We start from the raw sequence: 22,361 nt of genomic DNA, 5'->3' as shown, positions 1-22,361 counted from the left end.
ATATTTGATCAAAGTAATGGTGTCCCATAAATCCTGTAGGCTTTTTCATTCTTTTTTGCCTGCCTGTGTTATTTCAAAGGACTTGTCTTCAAGTTCAGAAATCATTTATTCTGCTTGATCTTGTCTATAAAGCCATTGATTGTATTTTTTCATTTCATCCCTTGAACTGTTTAGCTCTTAGGGCTTCTGTTGGTTCTTTTTATGATATATGTATCTTTACTGAATTTCTCTTTCAAATCCTGTTTTCATTGACTGGTCTATGTGTATTACCTTATATCTCACTGAGTCTCCTTAAGATTATTCTTTTTTCTGTCATTTCATATATTTATGATTGGGGTCTATTACTGGATAATGATTATTTCCCTTTGTAGGTGACATGTTTGCTTGCATTTCATGGTTGGTGTGTTTCTATGTTGATTTCTATGCATCTGGTGTAAAAGTCACCTTTTCCAATTTTATGGAGTAGCTTTACTTGTATGAATTTATTTGTATGAATGGGTCTTGGATGTCAGTTCATTGGGGTATATTGGCCCTGGTTTTACATGGATGCAGTAAGTGTAGTCTCCATGTAGTTAATTCAGCTGTGACCCACACTAGTAACATTTGCAAGTTACTCAGTGGCCTAGGCTAAGGAAATTTGTGGTGATGTGGTGCAGCTTTGCCAAGGGTGGGCTCACTGGGCTGTTTCTCAGGGTAGGGGTGTGTGCAGGCATACAGTGGATCAGAAAACTTGGAGTATGGCTTTATGTGGCTGGCCATGGTGCTGTCACTCTAGCCAGGAGCATGGGGATGCAGTTGCTCAACCAAGACATGCCAGCCAGATGTGCCTTGCAGGACAGTTTCTCAGGCCCAGGATGCAGGCACACAGCTGTTTGCCTGGCCTGGAAGCATGCACTCCCGGAGTGGCCTGAAGGGCTGTTTCTCATATCTGGTATGTGGGTACACAACTGCTCATCTGGCCTGGGGCCAGTCTGCTGGGGGAAACTCATAGGCCAAATATATAGCTGCATGGCTGCTAAGCTGGACTGAAGGTATCTTTGCCAGGACTGCCCAAGAGGGGGTGTTTCTCTGGCCTGGGATACAGTCAAATGACTTCTCAACTGTCCTGGATGTGTATCTGCTGGGGGTAGTCCATAGGGCTATTCTAGCTCAGGATGTGGGCACACTGCTGCTCAGGTGGCCTGGGTGGTGCCTGCCAGGGGAAGCCCAGGAGAATGCTGCTATGACCCACGATGTTCCTCAACCTGGGACATAGGTATGTGGCTGCTTAGCTGGCCTGAGGGTATGCTGGCCAGAGTAAGCTCCCAGGGTTGTTTCTTGGCCCTGAGACTTGGGCATACACAGTTGCTTGTCTCTCACGTCTGAGACACAGGTGCAAGGCCCACTCAGTGGTGTGCCTGCTGGGGGCAGCCTGTGGGACTGTTTTTCAGGCCCTTAGTAAAGGCAGAGGGCTCCTGGGCAGGCCAGGAGCATGTCTGTGGTGGATGGGGCCTGCAGGGCTGTTTCTCAGGTCCTGAGCATGGGCTCATAGTCACTCTGTTGACCTGGGGGTGTATCAGCTGCTCAGAGGCTTAGGGGCCTCTCCCACTTGGGAGAGGGCAGGTAGTGGTTTGGCTGGCTTAAGAGTGAGTTTACCTTGGATGGGACTGCAGATTAATCCTGTCTGGAAGTGTGGTGGTGGGGCTTGATTTCCCTGCTCTGCAGTACTTGAGTTACAGCCAATCCTGGGACCAACCTCCACACAGCTGGGACTGTGGCTTTAACCCACCCATGTGGGCTTGGTGTACTGAAGGTAAAGCTCCAGTGCTGGAGAGGCACAGTGGCTACTGGCCCCCAGAGGAGGGCACACTCAAGAGATGACTCTGGTCTCAAGATGGTGCTGTGTTGCTGCAGCTTAGGTCTCTGAGGGTGGGAAGTCTTCACCTTGTACTCCTAGTCCAGGACATGCAGCTGTGTGAATTCTTGGCAGTACTCCAAATTGGCAAAGACTGTGAGATTCTCCTGTTGTCAAGACTTTGTGTTTGTGATGGCAGTGGGGCTGGTGGGGATCTTCTGCTTACCTTCACCCTGCAATGAGACGTCCCTCCTCTCTCTGGGCCAATTCAATCCAGATGGGGGAGAAGGGGCTGCAGAGGCTGAGTGTTTCCATGCTGTGGGGACTTTCAGTCATGACAGGTGTGTCTCCACTCCTTTGCTGCACTCTAGGACTATCCCTTTGATACTCTAATCAAATCTTAGATGTGTATTTGTTGCCTCGGTTCTTTCTTGTAGGGGAGACAAGCACCAGGCATCTCTAGTCACCCATCTTGCTTGATTTACCATAATTCGTAAGGGCTCTAGGATTTTCAGAATAGTCAATGATTGTTGGCTTCAACTTAAAGCCACCAGCTTCATTAGCCACTAACAAGAGAACTGGCCTGCGCTTTGAAGCTTTGAAACCATGCGTTCACTTCTCCTGTCTAAATACAAAAGTCCTAGATGGCATCTTCTTCCAATAAAAGGCTATCTTGTCTACATTGAAAATCTGTTGGTTAGTGTGGCCACCTTCATCAATTATCTCAGCTAGATCTTCTGGATAACTTGCTGCTGCTTCTGCATTGGCACTTGCTGTTTACCTTGTACTTTTATGTTAAGGAGATGGTTTACTTCCTTAAACCTCATGAACCAACCTTTTAGCTTCAAGCTTTTCTTCCGCAGCTTCCTTACCTCTCCCAGCCTTCATTGAATCAAAGAGAGTGAGGGCCTTGTCCTGGATTAGGCTTTGGCTTAAGGGAATGCTGTGGCTGGTTTGATCTTTTATCCAGACCACTAAAACATTCTCCACATTAGCTATCAGACTGTTTTGCTTTCTCATCATTTGTATGTTCACTGGAGTAGCAGTCTTAATTTTCTTGAAGAAGTTTTTTGGCTTTTTCATTTTGTTTTTTGTTTTACATTCACAACTTGGCTGAACTGGTGCTAGTCTAGCCTTCCTCACAATCATTTCTAGCTTTTGGTTTAAAGTGAGAGACATGTGACTCTTCCTTTCACTAGGACACTTAGAGACCATCGTAGGCTTATTAAATGGCCTACTTTCAATATTGTTGTGTCTCAGGGAATAGGGAGGCCCACGGAGAAGGAGAGAGATGGGGGAATGGCTAGTCAGTGGAGCAGTCAGAACCAACATGTCATTAATTAGGCTGGTCATCTTAATATGGGCATGGTTCATGTTGCCCCAAAACAATTACAATAGTAACATCAAAGATCACTGATCACAGTTCACCATAACAGATATGATAATAAAAAGTTTGGAATATTGCAAGAATTATTAAAATGTGACAGAGACACACAGTGAGAACATGCTGTTGGAAAAATAAAACCAGGAGACTTGCTCAATGCAGGGTTGCTACAAACCTTCAGTTTATAAAAAAGTAATATCTGAGGGGCAATAAAGCACAATAAAACAAGATATATCTGCATACACACACACACGTAAATATAAACTATATATGTATACATATACATATATAGGCTAAAGATATATACATATATGGCTTCATATATACACACACATGCTTATATATATAAAAGGATATATATATGACTACTGATGTTATTAATTTGGGTCAGTGCTAAAGGATATGTCTATATATATAGATATGTATACACAATTTAAATATGCAAATATATAGACATATATAGAGACATGTGTATCTATATACACACAAATACATATTTATATACCTATATATACTACATATATAGCTAAAAGATATATCTGTGTATATATACACACACACACATATATACATGTGTGTGTTGTGTGTGTGTGTAGATAGATCCTTTAGAAGTGACCCAAATTAATAACCTCAGTAGTTTTCAATGACACCACCACTGAAAGGCGAGTTATATCAAAGATATCTCAAAGTAGTGAAAGACTACTGATGTCATTTTATCCGGGCCAGTGCTAAGGATTAAAAATGTACAGGTCAGGTCAAGTGACTTCAGAGACATACTTTTCTGGTTGAAGTTATATACTATTGCTCTACATTTATAAACTGGTTGAACTCTGAAAATGTATACGTGAGTGATTTGGAGTCTACTATTAATATATCATTTTTTCCTAGAAGAAAACCTTACAATATGTAAAGGTGCTCTTGGGCCTTAACAAACAATCTAATGAATCACAGTTTAAGTGCAGTTCTGTATTACTTCATTTGTGAGTGAATTTTACCAATCTCAATACATCCCTCTCTTCTTTCTCTCCACATTTTGAAATTCCACCCATCATTGATGACTCTACCACACATTACTCTTTTTAATTCAATGGAGTAGTAGCTAAAGGATTAAAAATGCACATAGCAAGACTCCACATGTTATCCTAGACTTAATTTTCTGATACAAATTAGCAATAATTATTCTACCATCTATAATCTAGTTACCCTGAAAAATTGACATTAATCAGTTATTTATTTGAAACCTGGTATTTAATTTTTCTCTGGAAATGAAGTTTTAGATGTTTGTAATGAAATTTTTTGGCCTGTGAAAAAAACTTAATGAATCAAGTTTATACACATTTCTTTACTCCTAAACATAATCCCCAGGTTACTATTTCTGGCAAAATTTACATAAATTCAACTTCAGTTTGTAAATACCCACCTTGCTTGCCCTTGTAATTTTCTGCCTTCTCACGTTCAAATACCACAAGTAACTCTTCACCAATCATGGATGTCTTTCCTGCCCCTCAGATAGGGCTAAGTAACTACAGACCCAAGGCAGGGCCTCCATACAATCTGATGGTGGGTTTACCTTTGGGGCAGTAGCCTCATCTGGTAACAAACGGAGAGACTGGGGTCTATTAGCTTTGTTCTTTTCTGTTGAGAGCTCCTCAGCTCCCTGCCCACTGTTACCTCCTCCTTGCTCCAAACAGGACGGCTGCCTCTTTTGGCTCACTCTGGTAGAGTGTCATACAATACACACATTCTCATATTTTCCTAAGGTTTCAGGGTGCTGCTAAATAAGGGTGACCAATGGAATAGGAATAAGAAGCATTCCTCTTAAGACCTATTCCTCTTTTATCCAACTAGATCGAAGAAAGAAAGGTAACTGCAGATACTACAGTAATGAGACTTTAGAAAACAGTGTCTAAAACATTTTGTATTGTCATGGATGCTCCAATGAACTTCCCAAATCTGAATCTCTCTTTTCTACATGTATGCTTTTCTGTGTGTCTACGTGTGTATTTACATATGTATGTTTACATCTAGCTTTTTATTTACTTAAACCTCAAATTGTGTTGAAAGTCCCTTCATGTGTTACTGTTGTCATTTCACTGAAGGCAGTGCTGATGGAGCAAAAAGGTACATAGGCACAGAGTGAATTTCTCTTTTTTGACACTATTAGCAAATACATTTTTTGTACCAAAAGTAGATTTTCCATAAATACGAAATACGTACATATATAAGTGAGGGTATGCAAATCCTACCACAGAAGCCCAGTAAGTGAAGTCCAACAATTAACAAAGACTCATTTATCATGGTCAATTAATCAGAGATTAATTAAACTATATATAAATTAAACCTATGTACATATTAGAAATACATTTTAGCCAGGCACAGTGGCTCATGACTGTAATCCCAGCACTGTGGGAGGCTGAGGCGGGCGGATCACGAGGTCAGGAGTTCAAGACCAGCTGGGCCAATATAGTGAAACCCTGCCCCTACGAAAAATACAAAAAATTAGTCGGGCATGGTGGCACGTGACTGTAGTCCCAGCTACTCAGGAGGCTGAGGCAGGAGGATCACGTGAACCCGGGAAGTGGAGGCTGCAGTGAACTGAGACCGTGACACTGTGCTCCAGCCTGGGCAGCAGTGAAGTGGAGGCTGCAGTGAATTGAGATCGTGACACTGTGCTCCAGCTTGGGTAGCAGTGAAGTGGAGGCTGCAGTGAACAGAGACTGTGACACTGTGCTCCAGCCTGGGCAGCAGTGAAGTGGAGGCTGCAGTGAACTGAGACCGTGACACTGTGTTCCAGCCTGGGCAGCAGTGAGAATTCGTCTCAAAAAAAAAATAATAATAATAGAAATGCATTTTAATTTGCCCATGCCTCCAACGTCCTATAAAATAAGGATATCTAATAAATCTTTTAAAGATTTATTGGCTTAAAAATCAATACTACATACAAAACTCACATACTATTGCTTAATGAGCAACTATAGAATTCTCACCTAGATGTTTCCTTAATCAGCCACTGATTAAACACAATCCTTTTATTCCTTCTGTAAAATCGCATTCATTTTGCAAATTTTCTTGAGCATTACACTACAATTAACTTGAATCAGGTTCTCCATATTACTTACACCTTTATGATTTATTTCTAGGAGAGGTTTTCACATGACTGGGAAAACTCTCCATCACCTCCTTCCTTTCACTGATCGTGCTAGTCTTTCCTGCCCATGAGACACAGTGAAGTACCCGCGCACCTAAGGAAAGCGGCATCCAACGAGGTGGTGGGTTTGGGTTGGGTCTGGGCACCAACCTCACATGTGGACAGAGCTCTTGAGGGTGTGGGACAAGTCCACATTCCATTAGCTCCATTCTTTTTTTCCTAGGGTTTCACTACTCCTTATTGGCCGCTATCTCCTCCACGTTGCAAATAGGATTCTCTCCTTTCTTGGCACACTATGGTAGGGTCTCAAACTCAGGAAACCTGAATCCCTTAAAAAATTGCCTACCAGAAATTGAGGGTGACAAATACACTAACAGGAAGAAGCAGTTCTCCTATGAACTGACTTCCTTATACAACTCCATCAAAAAAGGATGCAAAGTTACCTACAAATGCTACAATGAGAAGAACTGGAAACCCTGTCAAAAACACTGTGTGGCCATGCAGGCTCTTGAGAGTAAATTCCACAAATGTCCGTCTGTCTCCGTGTTTTCTGTTTCCATTGGGTGCGTGGGTTTGTTTGTGTAAATGTGTTCACAGAAGTGTGTATGGATGGAGATAGATGGATCTGTTTGTGTCTGTGCTTGTGTGTGTGTATAGCTCTAAGCACACTTATGCATACGTGTGTCTTTATGGATCGACAACTCACCTTTTACTGACAGGTGACAACAGGCCTGCTCCTTTACATTCACTGCTGTGTGGGCTAGAGGATGATTAAAGAATACAGTCAGCTAGGAGACATGATTCTAAATTCACTTTTTTGGAAAAATTAGCTTTTATTACTCTAGATAGAAACCAATTAATTTCTGTCAGGAAATCTGACTCCCATAAAAAAACTGCTTACTAGGAACTAAGGGTGACAAATACACTAACAGGAGGAAGCAACTCTCCTATGACCTGCTCCTCTTTATACAACTCCACCAAAGAAGGATGCAAAGTTACTAACAAATGCTACAATGAGAAGAATTGGAAACTCTCCTAAAAAAAAAAAAAAAAAAACTATATGGCCATGCACGCTCTTGAGAGTAAATTCCACAAATGTCCGTCTGTCTCCGTGTTTTCTGTTTCCATTAGGTGCGTGGGTTTGTTTGCGTAAATGTGTTGACAGAAGTGTGTATGGATGGAGACAGATGGATCTGTTTGTGTATGTGCTTGTGTGTGTGTATAGCTCTAAGCACACTTATGCATACGTGTGTCTTTATGGATTGACAACTCACCTTTTACTGACAGGTGACAACAGGCCTGCTCCTTTACATTCACTGCTGTGTGGGCTAGAGGATGATTAAAGAATACAGTCAGCTAGGAGACATGATTCTAAATTCACTTTTTTGGGAAAAATTAGCTTTTATTACTCTAGACAGAAACCAATTAATTTGTCAGGAAATCTGAGTCCCATAAAAAAAACTGCTTACTAGGAACTAAGGGTGACAAATACACTAACAGGAGGAAGCAACTCTCCTGTGACCTGCTCTTCTTTATACAACTCCACCAAAGAAGGATGCAAAGTTACTAACAAATGCTACAATGAGAAGAACTGGAAACTCTGCTAAAAAAAAAAAAAAAAATCTATATGGCCATGCAGGCTCCTAAGAGTAAATTCCACAAATGTCCGTCTGTTTCCTTTCTCTTTGTTCTAGGTTTCCATCATGTGCATGGATTAATTTGTGTACGCATGTTGAAGAGAAGTGTGGGTGGGTGGGTGGGTGGATGGATGGATGGATTTGCTCATGTGCCTGTGTGTGTGTTTAGTTCTGTGTACACTTATGCTGATGGGAGTCTCTATTTAACTATTTATTACTCACGTTTCAATCGTAAGTGTCTCCTTGGTTGCTCCTTTAAATTCATTTGTCTGTGTACTAGCAGATGATAAAAGAATACAGTCAGATAGGAGACATAATTCTAAATTTGTATTTTGGAAAAATTACCTATCATTACTCTAGACAGAAACCAATTAATTTCTGACTATTCATTTGTAGAGCACTGTTGGAATATGGAATGTCTTTTTTCTTTATTACAAATGAGGATTTATATGACAACAACCAAAATCATAAGCTGGGGAAAATAGTAATGCTTCTCAGTTTAAGTACACCTCTTTATTATGACCTCAGTCCCAATGTGTGACAGACTTTGTGGTGGGAGCTATTTCAAACTCAACTCCTGTTTGCAGGTAGTCAGCCCTCTTATTCCATTCAACGTTCTGCTTCAAAGGCCCTCCAATACCTCCTTACCTTCACCCAGCATGGTGGTTTCTCCTGCCCCACAAAAAGGGTCAGGTAACTAGAGGACTGACACAGAAGCACAATCCAGTAGGACAGTGATTTGAGGTTTGGAGCTCCAGCCTCCGTGGTGGCAGAGTTCTGGAGGGTGGAGAACACCTCCAAGGCTCTTAGCTCTGTTGCTTCCTGCTGAGGGCTTCACCGTTCCCCGAGCACTCCTACCTCCTCCTCGCTCCAAACAGGATTCTCTCTTCCCTCGGCCCACTCTGCTATGTCTCATACACAGAAAATCAGAGTGTCCAAGGCATTTCACTGCTACTAACAAATGGTGAAAAGACAGTAACAGACAGAAGCCTCTCTCCATAGTCTGTTTCTTTTTCTCTAAACAACTGTAAAAATGTGGAAGTTATCTAAACGTGATACAGTGAGATGATCAAGAAACGGTGTCAAAGACACTATTACTGTGAACACTTCTGAGAGTGAATCACACCAATCTCAGTCTCTCACTCTGTCACTGTTTTGTGCCTGTGTGTGTGTACATCATTTTTTTCTTTCTTTCTTTTCTTTTTTTTGCGACAAAGTTTTTCTCCTGCTGCCCAGAGTGGAACACAGTGGCATGGTCTCGGCTCACTGCAACCTCCACCTCCCCATGTTCAAGCAATTCTCCTGCCTCAGACTCCCGAGTAGCTGGGATTAGAGGCATCTGCCATCACAGCTGGCTAGTTGTTGTAATTTTAGTAGAGACGGGGTTTCACTATGTTTGCCAGCCTGGTCTTGAACTCCTCACCTCACTGTATCTGCCTGCCTCGGCCTCCCAAAGTGCTCAGATTACAGGTGCGAACCACTGCACCTGGCCATGTGTACATCTTTTATAACTCACCTGTCACTGGGGCTTCTTTCAATGATGACTCCCACCAGGGCATTCGGATCGGGACTGTAGAGGACAAATATGGTCAGAGTCAGACACAAGGCATAATCCTAATGTTTTGCAACAAATAGCTACAGTTAGTCTATGCGCTATTCCCCAGTTACACTGTAATTATTCACATGTATGTACATCACTAAATTGACCCGGGATGGCATTTGCCGTTTATTAGAAATGAGGTTTTACATGCCAACACTGAGTATCTTAGCCTGTGAACATAGCAATGCATCCAGATTAAGTAACGGTATCTACACCTCAATGTTTTAACAGCATTTCTGGAGAACATTTAACTCCAGTTCAAATTCAGTTTGTAAGTCCCCCTTCTTATAATCGCATCTGTGTTTCTCATTCTCTGTCACCTCCAATCACCTCCTCACTTTCCACCCATCCTAGTTGTCTTTCCTGACCAAGGGTTGTGGCCAAGTAGCCGCAGGCCTCAAGCAAGGGCTCCATCCCATGTGAGGGTGGGTATGGGCCAAGGCAGTCAGCCTCACATAAAGGCAGAGCTCTGGAGGGTGTGAAATAATTCCAGGGTTATTAGCTCTGTTCTTTTCTTTTGTGGGATTTCTGTGATCTTTCTCCACTCCTATCTCCTTCTCGCTCCAAGCAGGATTCGCTTCTCCCTTGGTCCACGCTACCAGTACAGTCTCATTCTCACAGAAAGGAAACGTGACAAACACTAACATAAAGAGCCTCCCTCTGTGAGTTCCTCCCCGTTTTCCTACCTCCATCCACAAAACAAAAGAATATTCCATACAAAGCTCATTCTGAGAGGACTCTAGAAATAGTTTCCAGGGAACTCCTTGTTCCCATGGATGCTTGTGACAGTCAACAGCCCAACTCAATCTCTCTTGTGTGTATGAACGCATGTATGTATGTGTTTGTATATGCAGAGATACATGTATAACTGTATTCCTTTATATCACATGTTGCACCAGCCAGCCTACTAGAAGATACTCTCAATTCACACACTGGGCAGTGCCAAAGAACTTAAAATGTACATACTAAGAAAACATGTAACTTCCTAAACTTAACGTTTTCAGTTCAAAATAGTTAAAATTGCTTTTGTTTTTTCTTTTTGTTTTTTGTTTTGTTGCTGCTGCTGTTGTTGTTTTTTGAGACAGAGTCTCGCTCTGTCACCCAAGCCGGAGTGCAGTGTCACGATCAAGGCACACTGCAACCTCTGCCTCTCAGGCTCAAGCAATTCTCCTGCCTCAGCCTCCCGAGGAGCAGGGACTACTGGTGCCACCACCAAGCTGGCTAATTTTGTATTTTTAATAGAGATGGGGTTTCACCACCTTGGCCAGGCTGATCTTGAACTCCTGATCTCATTATCCACCGGCCCTGGCCTCCCAAAGTGCTGGAACTACAGGCCCGAGCCACCGCGCCCGACCTACCTACTACTTTTCAACCTGTAAACTGCTTACCCTTACAGAAGTCATGTGTGTATTTGGTTCTTTGGAATCTGCCATGACATTTACCCTACACATCATACTTTATACGATTGCAGCACATACTTTACACCTATCTAAGACTCACTGACTCAAGAGTTCACCAAAACTCTCTACCACTGGAGCTGGCCAATGCACGACAGCCTTTTGTGGGTGAAATTTCTTTTGAATTCAACTCCACTGTGTAGGCATTCCTCCCCCTAATCCCATCTATGGCCCACTTCCTGGATCTCTCCATCACCTCTTTCCTTTCACCCATCATGCTAGTCTTTCCTGTCCAGGAGACACAGGCAAGTAGCTGTGGGCCTCAGGAAGGGTTGCATCCAATGAGGTGCTGTGCTTCTGTTTGTGTTTTAGCACAAACTCATGTGCTGACAGAGCTCTGGAGTGTGAGGGACAAGTCCATGTTCCATTCGCTCCATTCTTTTCTGCCAAGGGCTTCACTACTCCTTGTCGGCTGCCATCTCCTCCATGTTACAAATAGGATTTTCTCCTCCCTTCTGTCAATCTCACAGGCTCTCACACTCAGGAAATCTGAGTCCTTTAAGAAGCTGCTTACTAGGAACTAAGGGTGACAAATACACGAACAGGAAGCAGCAGCTCTCCTGTGACCTGCTCCTTTCTATATGACTCCATTAGAAAAGGATGCAATGTTACCTACAAAGGCTATGACGAGAAGAATTCGAAACCCTGTGAAAAACCACTCTCTGTGGCCATGCAGGCTTCTCAGAATAAACTCCACAAGTGTCCGTCCATCTGTCTCCTTGTTGTGTGTTTCCATTGTGTGCATGGGTTCTTAGTGGATGTGTGTTGAGAGAAGTGTGTATGGATGGACGCATGGATGGATGCATGAATATATTTGTTTATGTGCCAGTGTGTGTGAAAACGTCTATGCTCAGTTATGGTTAGATAAATAAAGACACACGTGTGCATAACTCACCTTTCATTGATATGCGCCTCCAGGTTCGTGCCTGATAATTCATTTGTGGGTGCACTAGAGGATGATAAAAGAGCACAGTCAGACAGGAGACACAATTCCAATTTCACTTTTCTGGAAAAACTCGCTTTCATTACTCTGCACATGAACCAGTTAAGTTCTTACTATTCACGTGTATAGCGCTATTTGGTTCTGAAATGCCATTTTTTTATTAAAAGGAGGATTTATATGATGGCAATGACATCTTAGACTGGGGTGAAAATAGTGATGCTTCCAGATTTAAATAAACCTCTTTATTATGACCTCAGTCCCAATGCGTGAGAGCCTTTGTTTGGCAGTTATTTCAAACTAAACTTTTGGGTGGAGGTTGTCAGTCCTCTTATTTCATTGAACATCCTGTTTCAAAGGCCCTCCATAACCTCCTTACTTTCACCCAGAATGGGTGGCTCCCCAGCCCCAAAAAAAGTCAAGTAACTACAGGTCTGACACAGAAGCACAAACCAATAGGATGGTGATTTGAGGTTTGGAGCTCCAGCCTCCGTGGCGGCAGAGTTCTGGAGGGTGGAGAACACCTCCAAGGCTCTTAGCTCTGTTGCTTCCTGCTGAGGGCTTCGCCGTTCCCCGTGCACTCCTACCTCCTCCTCGCTCCAAACAGGATTCTCTCTTCCCTCGGCCCACTCTGCTATGTCTCATACACAGAAAATCAGAGTTTCCAAGGCATTTCACTGCTAACTAACGAATGGTGAAAAGACAGTAACAGACACAGAGCCTCTCTCCATAGTCTGTTTCTTTTTTTCTAAACAACTGTAAAAATGTGGAAGTTATCTATACGTGATATAGTGAGATGATCAAGAAACTGTTTCAGAGACACACTGTGTTATTGTGAACACTTCTGAGAGTGAATCCCACTAATCTCAGTCCCTTTCTCTGTCACTGTTTTAGTTTGTGTGTTTGTGTGTGTTTGTGTGTGTGTGTGTGTTTGTGACAAAGTTTCGCTCCTGCTGCCCAGGGTGGAATGCAGTGGCATGGTCTCAGCTCACTCAACCCTGCACCTCCCCACGTTCAAGTGATTCTCCTGCCTCAGCCTCCCGAGTATCTGGGATTAGAGGCACCTGCCACCACACCGGTCTAGTTGTTGTACTTTTAGTAGAGACGGGGTTTTACCATGTTTGCCAGCCTGGTCTTGAACTCCTGACCTCAGGGTATCTGCCTGCCTCGGCCTCCCAGTGCTCAGATTACAGGTGCGAATCACTGCACCTGGCCATGTGTACAACTTTAATAACTCACCTGTCACTGGGGCTTCTCTCAATGATGACTTCCGCCAGGGCATCCGGATCGGGACTAAAGGACAAATAAGGTCAGAGTCAGACACAAGGCGTTATCCTAATGTTTTGCAACAAACAGCTACGGTTAGTCTATACACTATTCCCCAGTTACACTGTAATTATTCACATGTATGTACATCACTAAATTGACCTGGGATGGCATTTGCTGTTTATTAGAAATGAGGTTTTACATGCCACCAGTGAGTATCTTAGCCTGTGAACATAGCAATGTATCCAGAATAAGTAAGGGCAGCTACACCTCAATGTGTAACAGCATTTCTGGAAAGCATTTAATTCCAGTTCAAATTCAGTTTGTAAGTCCCCCTTCTTATAATCGCATCTGAGTTCCTGATTCTCTATGACCTCCAATCACCTCCTCACTTTCCACCCATCCTAGTTGTCTTTCCTGACCAAGGGTTGTGGCCAAGTAGCCGCAGGCCTCAAGCAAGGGCTCCATCCCATGTGAGGGTGGGTATGGGCCAAGGCAGTCAGCTTCACATAATGGCAGAGCTCTGGAGGGTGTGAAATAATTCCAGGGTTATTAGCTCTGTTCTCTTCTTTGGCTGGCATTTCTCTGATCTTTGTCCACTCCTATCTCCTTCTGGCTCCAAGCAGGATTCGCTTCTCCCTTGGTCCACGCTACCAGTACAGTCTCATTCTCACAGAAAGGAAATGTGACAAACACTAACATAAAGAGCCTCCCTCTATGAGTTCCTCCCCGTTTTCCTACCTCCATCCACAAAACAAAAGAATATTCCATACAAAGCTCATTCTGAGAGGACTCTAGAAATATTTCCAGGGAACTCCTTGTTCCCATGGATGCTTGTGACAGTCAACAGCCCAACTCAATCTCTCTTGTGTGTATGAACGCATGTATGTATGTGTTTGTATAGGCAAAGATACATGTATAACTGTATTCCTTTATATCACATGTTGTACTGGGCAGCCTACTAGAAGATACTCTCAATTCACACACAGGGCAGTGCCAAAGAACTTAAAATGTACATAGTAAGACAACATGTAACTTCTTAGACGTAACGTCTTCAGTTCAAAATAGTTCCAATTGTTTTTGTTTTTTCTTCTTGTTTGTTTGGTTTTTCTTTGTTGTTGTTGTTGCTGTTTGTTTTTCGAGACGGAATCTCACTCTGTCACCGAAGCTGGAGTGTAGTGCCACGATCTCAGCTCACTGCAACCTCTGCCTCCCAGGTTCAAGCAATTCTCCTGCCTCAGCCTCCTAAGTAGCAGGGACTACTGGCGGCCACCACCACGCCTGGCTAATTTTGTATTTTTAGTAGAGACAGGGTATCACCACCTTGGCCAGGCTGACCTTAAACTACGGATCTTGTTATCCACCCGCCCTGGCCTCCCAAAGTGCTAGGACTACAGGCATGAGCCACTGCACCCAACCTTCCAAGTACTTTTCAACCTGTAAACTGCCTTACCCTTACAGAAGTCATGCGTGTATTTGGTTCTTTGGAATCTGCCATGACATTTACCCTACACATCATACTTTATATGATTACAGCACATACTTTACACCTATCTAAGACTCACTGACTCAAGAGTTCACCAAAACTCTCTACCACTGGAGCTGGCCAATGCACGACAGCCTTTTGTGGGTGAATTTCTTTTGAATTCAACTCCACTGTGTAGGCATTCCTCCCTCTAATCCCATCTATGGCCCACTTCCTGGATCTCTCCATCACCTCTTTCCTTTCACCCATCATGCTAGTCTTTCCTGTCCAGGAGACACAGGCGAGTAGCTGTGGGCCTCAGGAAGGGCTGCATCCAATGAGGTGCTGTGCTTCTGTTTGTGTTTTAGCACCAAACTCATGTGCTGACAGAGCTCTGGAGTGTGAGGGACAAGTCCATGTTCCATTCGCTCCATTCTTTTCTGCCAAGGGCTTCACTGCTCCTTGTCACCTGCCATCTCCTCCATGTTACAAATAGGATTTTCTCCTCCCTTCTGTCAATCTCACAGGCTCTCACACTCAGGAAATCTGAGTCCTTTAAGAAGCTGCTTACTAGGAACTAAGGGTGACAAATACACGAACAGGAAGCAGCAGCTCTCCTGTGACCTGCTCCTTTCTATATGACTCCATTAGAAAAGGATGCAATGTTACCTACAAAGGCTATGACGAGAAGAATTCGAAACCCTGTGAAAAACCACTCTCTGTGGCCATGCAGGCTTCTCAGAATAAACTCCACAAGTGTCCGTCCATCTGTCTCCTTGTTGTGTGTTTCCATTGTGTGCATGGGTTCTTAGTGGATGTGTGTTGAGAGAAGTGTGTATGGATGGACGCATAGATGGATGGATGAATATATTTATGTGCCTCTGTGTGTAAATACTTCTATGCTCAGTTATAATTAGATAAATAAAGACACACGTGTGCATAACTCACCTTTCATTGATACGTGCCTCCAGGTTCGTGCCTGATAATTCATTTGTGGGTGCACTAGAGGATGATAAAAGAGCACAGTCAGACAGGAGACACAATTCCAAATTCACTTTTCCGGAAAAACTCGCTTTCATTACGCTGCACATAAACCAGTTAAGTTCTTACTATTCATGTTTATAGGACTATTTGGTTCTGAAATGTCATTTTTTTATTAGAAAGGAGGATTTATATGATGGCAACCAACATCTAGGGCTGGGGAAAATAGCAATGCTTCCAGATTTAAATAAACCTCTTTATTATGACCTCAGTCCCAATGCGTGACAGCCTTTGTTTGGCAGTTATTTCAAACTAAACTTTTGGGTGGAGGTTGTCAGTCCTCTTATTTCATTGAACGTCCTGTTTCAAAGGCCCTCCATAACCTCCTTACTTTCACCCAGAATGGGTGGCTCCCCAGCCCCAAAAAAAGTCAAGTAACTACAGGTCTGACACAGAAGCACAATCCAGTGGGACAGTGATTTGAGGTTTGGAGCTCCAGCCTCCGTGGTGGCAGAGTTCTGGAGGGTGGAGAACACCTCCAAGGCTCTTAGCTCTGTTGCTTCCTGCTGAGGGCTTCACAGTTCCCCGTGCACTCCTACCTCCTCCTCGCTCCAAACAAGATTCTCTCTTCCCTCGGCCCACTCTGCTATGTCTCACACACAGAAAATCAGAGTGTCCAAGGCATTTCACTGCTACTAACAAATGGTGAAAGGACAGTAACAGACACAGAGCCTCTCTCTATAGTCTGTTTCTTTTTTTCTAAACAACTGTAAAAACGTGGAAGTTATCTATACGTGATATAGTGAGATGATAAAGAAAGAAACTGTTTCAGAGACACACTGTGTTATTGTGAACACTCCTGAGAGGGAATCTCACTAATCTCAGTCTCCGTCTCTGTCACTGTGTGTGTGTGTGTGTGTGTGTGTGTGTACACATCTTATTTATTTATTTATTTATTGCGACCAAGTTTCGCTCCTGCTGCCCAGGCTGGAATGCAGTGGCATGCTCTCGGCTCACTGCAACCTCTACCTCCCCCAGTTCAAGCGATTCTCTTTCCTTAGCCTCCCGAGCAGCTGGGATTAGAGGCACCTGCCACAGAACCTGGCTAGTTGATATACTTTTAGTAGGGACGGGGTTTCACCACGTTTGCCAGCCTGGTCTCGAACACCTAACCTCAGGGGATCTGCCTGCCCCGGCCTCCCAAAGTGCTCAGATTACAGGTGCGAACCACTGCACCTGGTCATGTGTACATCTCTTATAACTCACCTGTCACTGGGACTTCTATCAATGATGACTCCCTCCAGGGCATTCGGATCGGTACTAAAGGACAGATATGGTCAGAGTCAGACACAAGGCGTAATTCTAATGTTTTGCAACAAATAGCCAGTTAGTCTATGCGCTATTCCCCAGTTACACTGTAATTATTCACAAATACGTACATCACTAAATTGACCTAGGATGGCATTTGTTTTTTATTAGAAATGAGGTTTTATATGTCAACAGTGAGTATCTTAGGCTGTGAACACAGTGATGCATCCAGATTAAGGGTATCTACACCTCAATGTGTAACAGCATTTCTGGAAAGCATTTAATTCCAGTTCAAATTTAGTTTGTAACTTCCCCTTCTTATAATCGCATCTGAGTTCCTCATTCTCTATCACCTCCAATTACCTCCTCACTTTTCACCCATCCTAGTTGTCTTTCCAGACCAAGAGTTGCGGCCGAGTAGCTGCAGGCCTCAAGCAAGGGCTCCATCACATGTGAGGGTGGGTATGGGCCAAGGCAGTCAGCCTCACATAAAGGCAGAGCTCTGGAGGGTGTGAAATAATTCCGAGGTTATTAGTTCTGTTCTTTTTTTTTTTGCTGGCATTTCTCTGATCTTTCTCCACTCCTATCTCCTTCTCGCTCCAAGCAGGATTCGCTTCTCCCTTGGTCCACGCTACCAGTACAGTCTCATTCTCACAGAAAGGAAATGTGACAAACACTAACATAAAAAACCTCCCTCTATGAGTTCCTCCCCGTTTTCCTACCTCCATCCACAAAACAAAAGAATATTCCATACAAAGCTCATTCTAAGAGGACTCTAGAAATAGTTTCCAGGGAACTCCTTGTTCCCATGGATGCTTGTGACAGTCAACAGCCCAACTCAATCTCTCTTGTGTGTATGAACGCATGTATGTATGTGTTTGTATAGGCAGAGATACATGTATAACTGTATTCCTTTATATCAAATGTTGCACTGGCCAGCCTACTAGAAGATACTCTCAATTCACACCTAGGGCAGTGCCAAAGAACCTAAAATGTACATAGTAAGACATGTAACTTCCTAGACTTAACGTTTTCAGTTCAAAATAGTTCCAATTGCTTTTGCTTTGTTTTTGTTTTTGTTGTTGTTTTTTGAGACAGAGTCTCGCTCTGTCTCCCAAGTTGGAGTGCAGTGGCGCAATCTCAGCTCACTGCAAACTCTGTCTCCCAGGTTCAAGCAATTCTCCTGCCTCAGTCTCCTGAGGAGCAGGGACTACAGGCACCCGCCACCATGCCCGGCTAATTTTGCATTTTTAGTAGAGACAGGGTATCACCATGTTGGCCAGGTGGGCCTTGAACTCCTGATCCTGTTATCCACCCGCCCTGGCCTCCCAAAGTGCTAGGACTACAGGCGTGAGCCACTGCACCCAACCTTCCAAGTACTTTTCAACCTGTAAACTGCCTTACCCTTACAGAAGTCATGTGTGTATTTGGTTCTTTGGAATCTGCCATGACATTTACCCTACACATCATACTTTATACGATTGCAGCACATACTTTACACCTATCTAAGACTCACTGACTCAAGAGTTCACCAAAACTCTCTACCACTGGAGCTGGCCAATGCACGACAGCCTTTTGTGGGTGAATTTCTTTTGAATTCAACTCCACTGTGTAGGCATTCCTCCCTCTAATCCCATCTATGGCCCACTTCCTGGATCTCTCCATTACCTCTTTCCTTTCACCCATCATGCTAGTCTTTCCTGTCCAGGAGACACAGGCGAGTAGCTGTGGGCCTCAGGAAGGGCTGCATCCAATGAGGTGCTGTGCTTCTGTTTGTGTTTTAGCACCAAACTCATGTGCTGACAGAGCTCTGGAGTGTGAGGGACAAGTCCATGTTCCATTCGCTCCATTCTTTTCTGCCAAGGGCTTCACTGCTCCTTGTCACCTGCCATCTCCTCCATGTTACAAATAGGATTTTCTCCTCCCTTCTGTCAATCTCACAGGCTCTCACACTCAGGAAATCTGAGTCCTTTAAGAAGCTGCTTACTAGGAACTAAGGGTGACAAATACACGAACAGGAAGCAGCAGCTCTCCTGTGACCTGCTCCTTTCTATATGACTCCATTAGAAAAGGATGCAATGTTACCTACAAAGGCTATGACGAGAAGAATTCGAAACCCTGTGAAAAACCACTCTCTGTGGCCATGCAGGCTTCTCAGAATAAACTCCACAAGTGTCCGTCCATCTGTCTCCTTGTTGTGTGTTTCCATTGTGTGCATGGGTTCTTAGTGGATGTGTGTTGAGAGAAGTGTGTATGGATGGACGCATGGATGGATGCATGAATATATTTGTTTATGTGCCAGTGTGTGTGAAAACGTCTATGCTCAGTTATGGTTAGATAAATAAAGACACACGTGTGCATAACTCACCTTTCATTGATATGCGCCTCCAGGTTCGTGCCTGATAATTCATTTGTGGGTGGACTGGAGGATGATAAAAGAGCACAGTCAGACAGGAGACACAATTCCAAATTCACTCTTCCGGTAAAACTCGCTTTCATTACTCTGCACATAAACCAGTTAAATTCTGACTATTCATGTGTATAGCACTATTTGGTTCTGAAATGTCATTTTTTTATTAGAAAGGAGGATTTATACGATGGCAATCAACACCTTAGGCTAGGGAAAATCATAATGCTTCCAGATTTAAATAAACCTCTTTGTTATGTCCTCAGTCCCAGTGCCTGACATCCTGTGTGGTGGCAGTTATTTCAAACTAAACTTTTGTGTGGAGGTTGTCAGCCCTCTTATTCCACTAAATGTACTGCCTCGAAGGCCCTCCATTACTCCTTTACTTGATCGTCTCTCTCGGTCCACAAGTAGGGTAAAGTAACTGCAGTTCTGAGTCAAGGACACAATCCAATATGATGGTGTTTGGAGTCTGGAGTATCACCCTGTATTGTGGCAGAGTTCTGCAGGATCAAAAGCATTTCTAGGGTTGTTAGCTTTTTTCTCTTCTCTGGAGGTCTTCACTACTCTCTGTCCCCCGCTATCCTTTTCTGTTTCCAAAGAGGATTCTCTGCTGTCCTCAGCCATTGTAATAAGGTCTCACATACAGGCAGTCTGAAAATTATTTTTGATTGTTACTCAGAGTATCAAACAGACTAGTAAGAAAAATCATTCTTATTATGTGGTCATCTTTTATCTAAATTCACTCAAGAAGCCATAAACGCACCTTCATTTCCTATAGTGAGATCACGTAGACACGTGTAACAGTTTTTTGTTTTTCCGTTAATGCCCTTGAACCTTCCCTAATCTCAACCTGTATATTTCTCTGCAGTACCTGTGGGTGCATGCCTTGATTTAATATGAATGCATATAGGTATATGTAAATGGTATATAATTGTTTCCTCCTATGCTCATATATCCTTATATTGATTGATTTCTGTCTCACAGTTCACCGATAGCTCCATTCCAGGATACTGATTTGAATTTTTTTTTTTTTTTTGAGATGGAGTCTCGCTCTGTCGCCCAGGCTGGAGGGCAGTGGCCAGATCTCAGCTCACTGCAAGCTCCGCCTCCTGGGTTTATGCCATTCTCCTGCCTCAGTCTCCCGAGCAGCTGGGACTACAGGCGCCTGCCCCCTCGCCCGGCTAGTTTTTTGTATTTTTAGTAGAGACGGGGTTTCACCATGTTAGCCAGGATAGTCTCGATCTCCTGACCTCGTGATCCACCCGCCTCGGCCTCCCAAAGTGCTGGGATTACAGGCTTGAGCCACCGCGCCCGGCCCTGACAGTGAATTTTACAAATACCAACTTCTCTTTCATCGTTTTGTTTGTGTGTGTGTATGTGTATGCATGCATGTATGTTGATAGAAGTATGTATTTATGTGTATATGTGTATATATACACTTACATGTATATAAATATTTGTTTTTTTAACTCACATGTCATGGGTGGCTCTATCATAGGTTACTACTGTCAACTCAGTTGGCTGTGGGCTGAGGAATTATAAAAGCATATTATTCAGATACAAATATAATTTGGACTTACACTTTTGGTCAAATAGCTACATTTACTCCAGACATGAGTCTACCTGCGAAGGAATGCCAAAGATTGCCAGCAACCAGCAAAAGCTAGCAAAGAGGGTATCAAACAGATTCTTCTTTACAGCCCTCATAAAAAGCCAAACCTACTGACAACCTCGATTTCAGATTTCTAGCCTCTAGGACTATGAGCTGATTAATTTTTGTTTAAGCCACTTGGTTTGTGATACTTTGTTAAAGCAGCCCTAGAAACTGATATAGCCCAACCTGGCAGAGTCTCATACACAGGCAATCCAACGGGTGTCTAAAAGTTTTGGCGACTAGTCAACTCAGCTAGGAAGAAGAAGCAGACTTCTTGTGATCTATTTATCTTGTATCCGACTAGACCCAAAAAGAAAAGGATGTTACATACAGAAGCTGAAACTACCAGTACTTTAGAAACAGTGTCCAAGAAACTCTATATTTAACATTTGTTACCTTACTTAAGACCTAACTTTTTAGAAAGAATTTTAGAATCAGTGTCCGGAAAACTATTTTCCCATGAATAATTCTGAGACTGAATTTCACAAACCTGAATTCTTCCCATCTCCAATATATATTATGACATCACCTTTCATTGTTGGCTCCAGCACAGATTTCTGATGTCAATTCACTGGGATCAGTGCAAAGGATTGAAAGGTAAGTAGCAAGAAACAACGTAAATTCATTCACTACTTTTTTTTTGGTTCAAATTGGCTATGATTGCGCTACAAAACACAATGTGTTGTCTCTAAAAATTCTCATGTAAATCTGTTCTTTGGTACCTGGTACTTCATTTTTCTCTAGAAAGAGGTCTTTATGTGTTGGTAATAAAAATTGTTTAGGACTCTCAAAAAAGTTTAATGAATCAAGATTTAAATACAATTCTTTCTTACTGAACCTGGTCTTCGTGTGTGACAGCAAATTTAACTTAAATTTGCTTCAAATGCATGTTCCATTTGTAGGCACATGTTGTTCTTGCCCATTTTGATTTCCTAATTCTCAAGTCCCTCCACCACCTTCATGCTCTTCGTGAGCTGCAGATATCTTTGCTTCCCCTCAAATAGGATCAAGGGACTAAACCTGAGGCAGGGGCCCCATCCAATGTGATGATGGCTTTGAGTTTGGGGTACCAGCTCTGAAGGGTGAGGGACAGATATAGGGTCTCTTAGCTCCTTTCTTTCTGCTGAGGGCTCCTCTGCTGCCTGTCCAATGCTACCACCTTCTTTCTCCAAGGAGGATTCTCTCCTCTCTTGCATTGCTCTGGAGAGAGTCTCATACACAGGCATTCTGATAGTTTCCTAAGGGTTTTGGCTACTAATGACTAAGGGTCACAAAGA

The 22,361-nt window shown here is 43.1% G+C and overlaps 1 protein-coding gene across 1 annotated transcript in view; it reads right to left on the bottom strand.

Annotated features, from left to right (window-relative positions):
* TPTE2 (transmembrane phosphoinositide 3-phosphatase and tensin homolog 2) overlaps positions 1-20,582 on the bottom strand; it is an 87,926-nt gene extending 67,344 nt beyond the window's left edge. The window contains exons 1-9 of the mRNA XM_077973768.1: positions 19,389-20,582; positions 16,979-17,032; positions 15,680-15,733; positions 13,240-13,293; positions 11,956-12,009; positions 9,520-9,573; positions 8,226-8,279; positions 7,641-7,694; positions 7,073-7,126 (exon numbers count right to left, since the gene is read on the bottom strand). Coding sequence (XP_077829894.1) covers positions 7,073-7,126; positions 7,641-7,694; positions 8,226-8,279; positions 9,520-9,573; positions 11,956-12,009; positions 13,240-13,293; positions 15,680-15,733; positions 16,979-17,032; positions 19,389-19,531 — 575 coding nt within the window. The 5' untranslated portion in view covers positions 19,532-20,582. The remainder of the gene's footprint in view (positions 1-7,072; positions 7,127-7,640; positions 7,695-8,225; positions 8,280-9,519; positions 9,574-11,955; positions 12,010-13,239; positions 13,294-15,679; positions 15,734-16,978; positions 17,033-19,388) is intronic.
* Positions 20,583-22,361: the final 1,779 nt, after the last annotated feature.

Source organism: Macaca mulatta, chromosome 17 (assembly GCF_049350105.2).
Source record: "Macaca mulatta isolate MMU2019108-1 chromosome 17, T2T-MMU8v2.0, whole genome shotgun sequence".
Taxonomy (NCBI): Eukaryota; Metazoa; Chordata; class Mammalia; order Primates; family Cercopithecidae; genus Macaca; species Macaca mulatta.
Note: the sequence above shows the minus strand (reverse complement) of the source record. Positions and strands in the feature narration are given on the sequence as shown.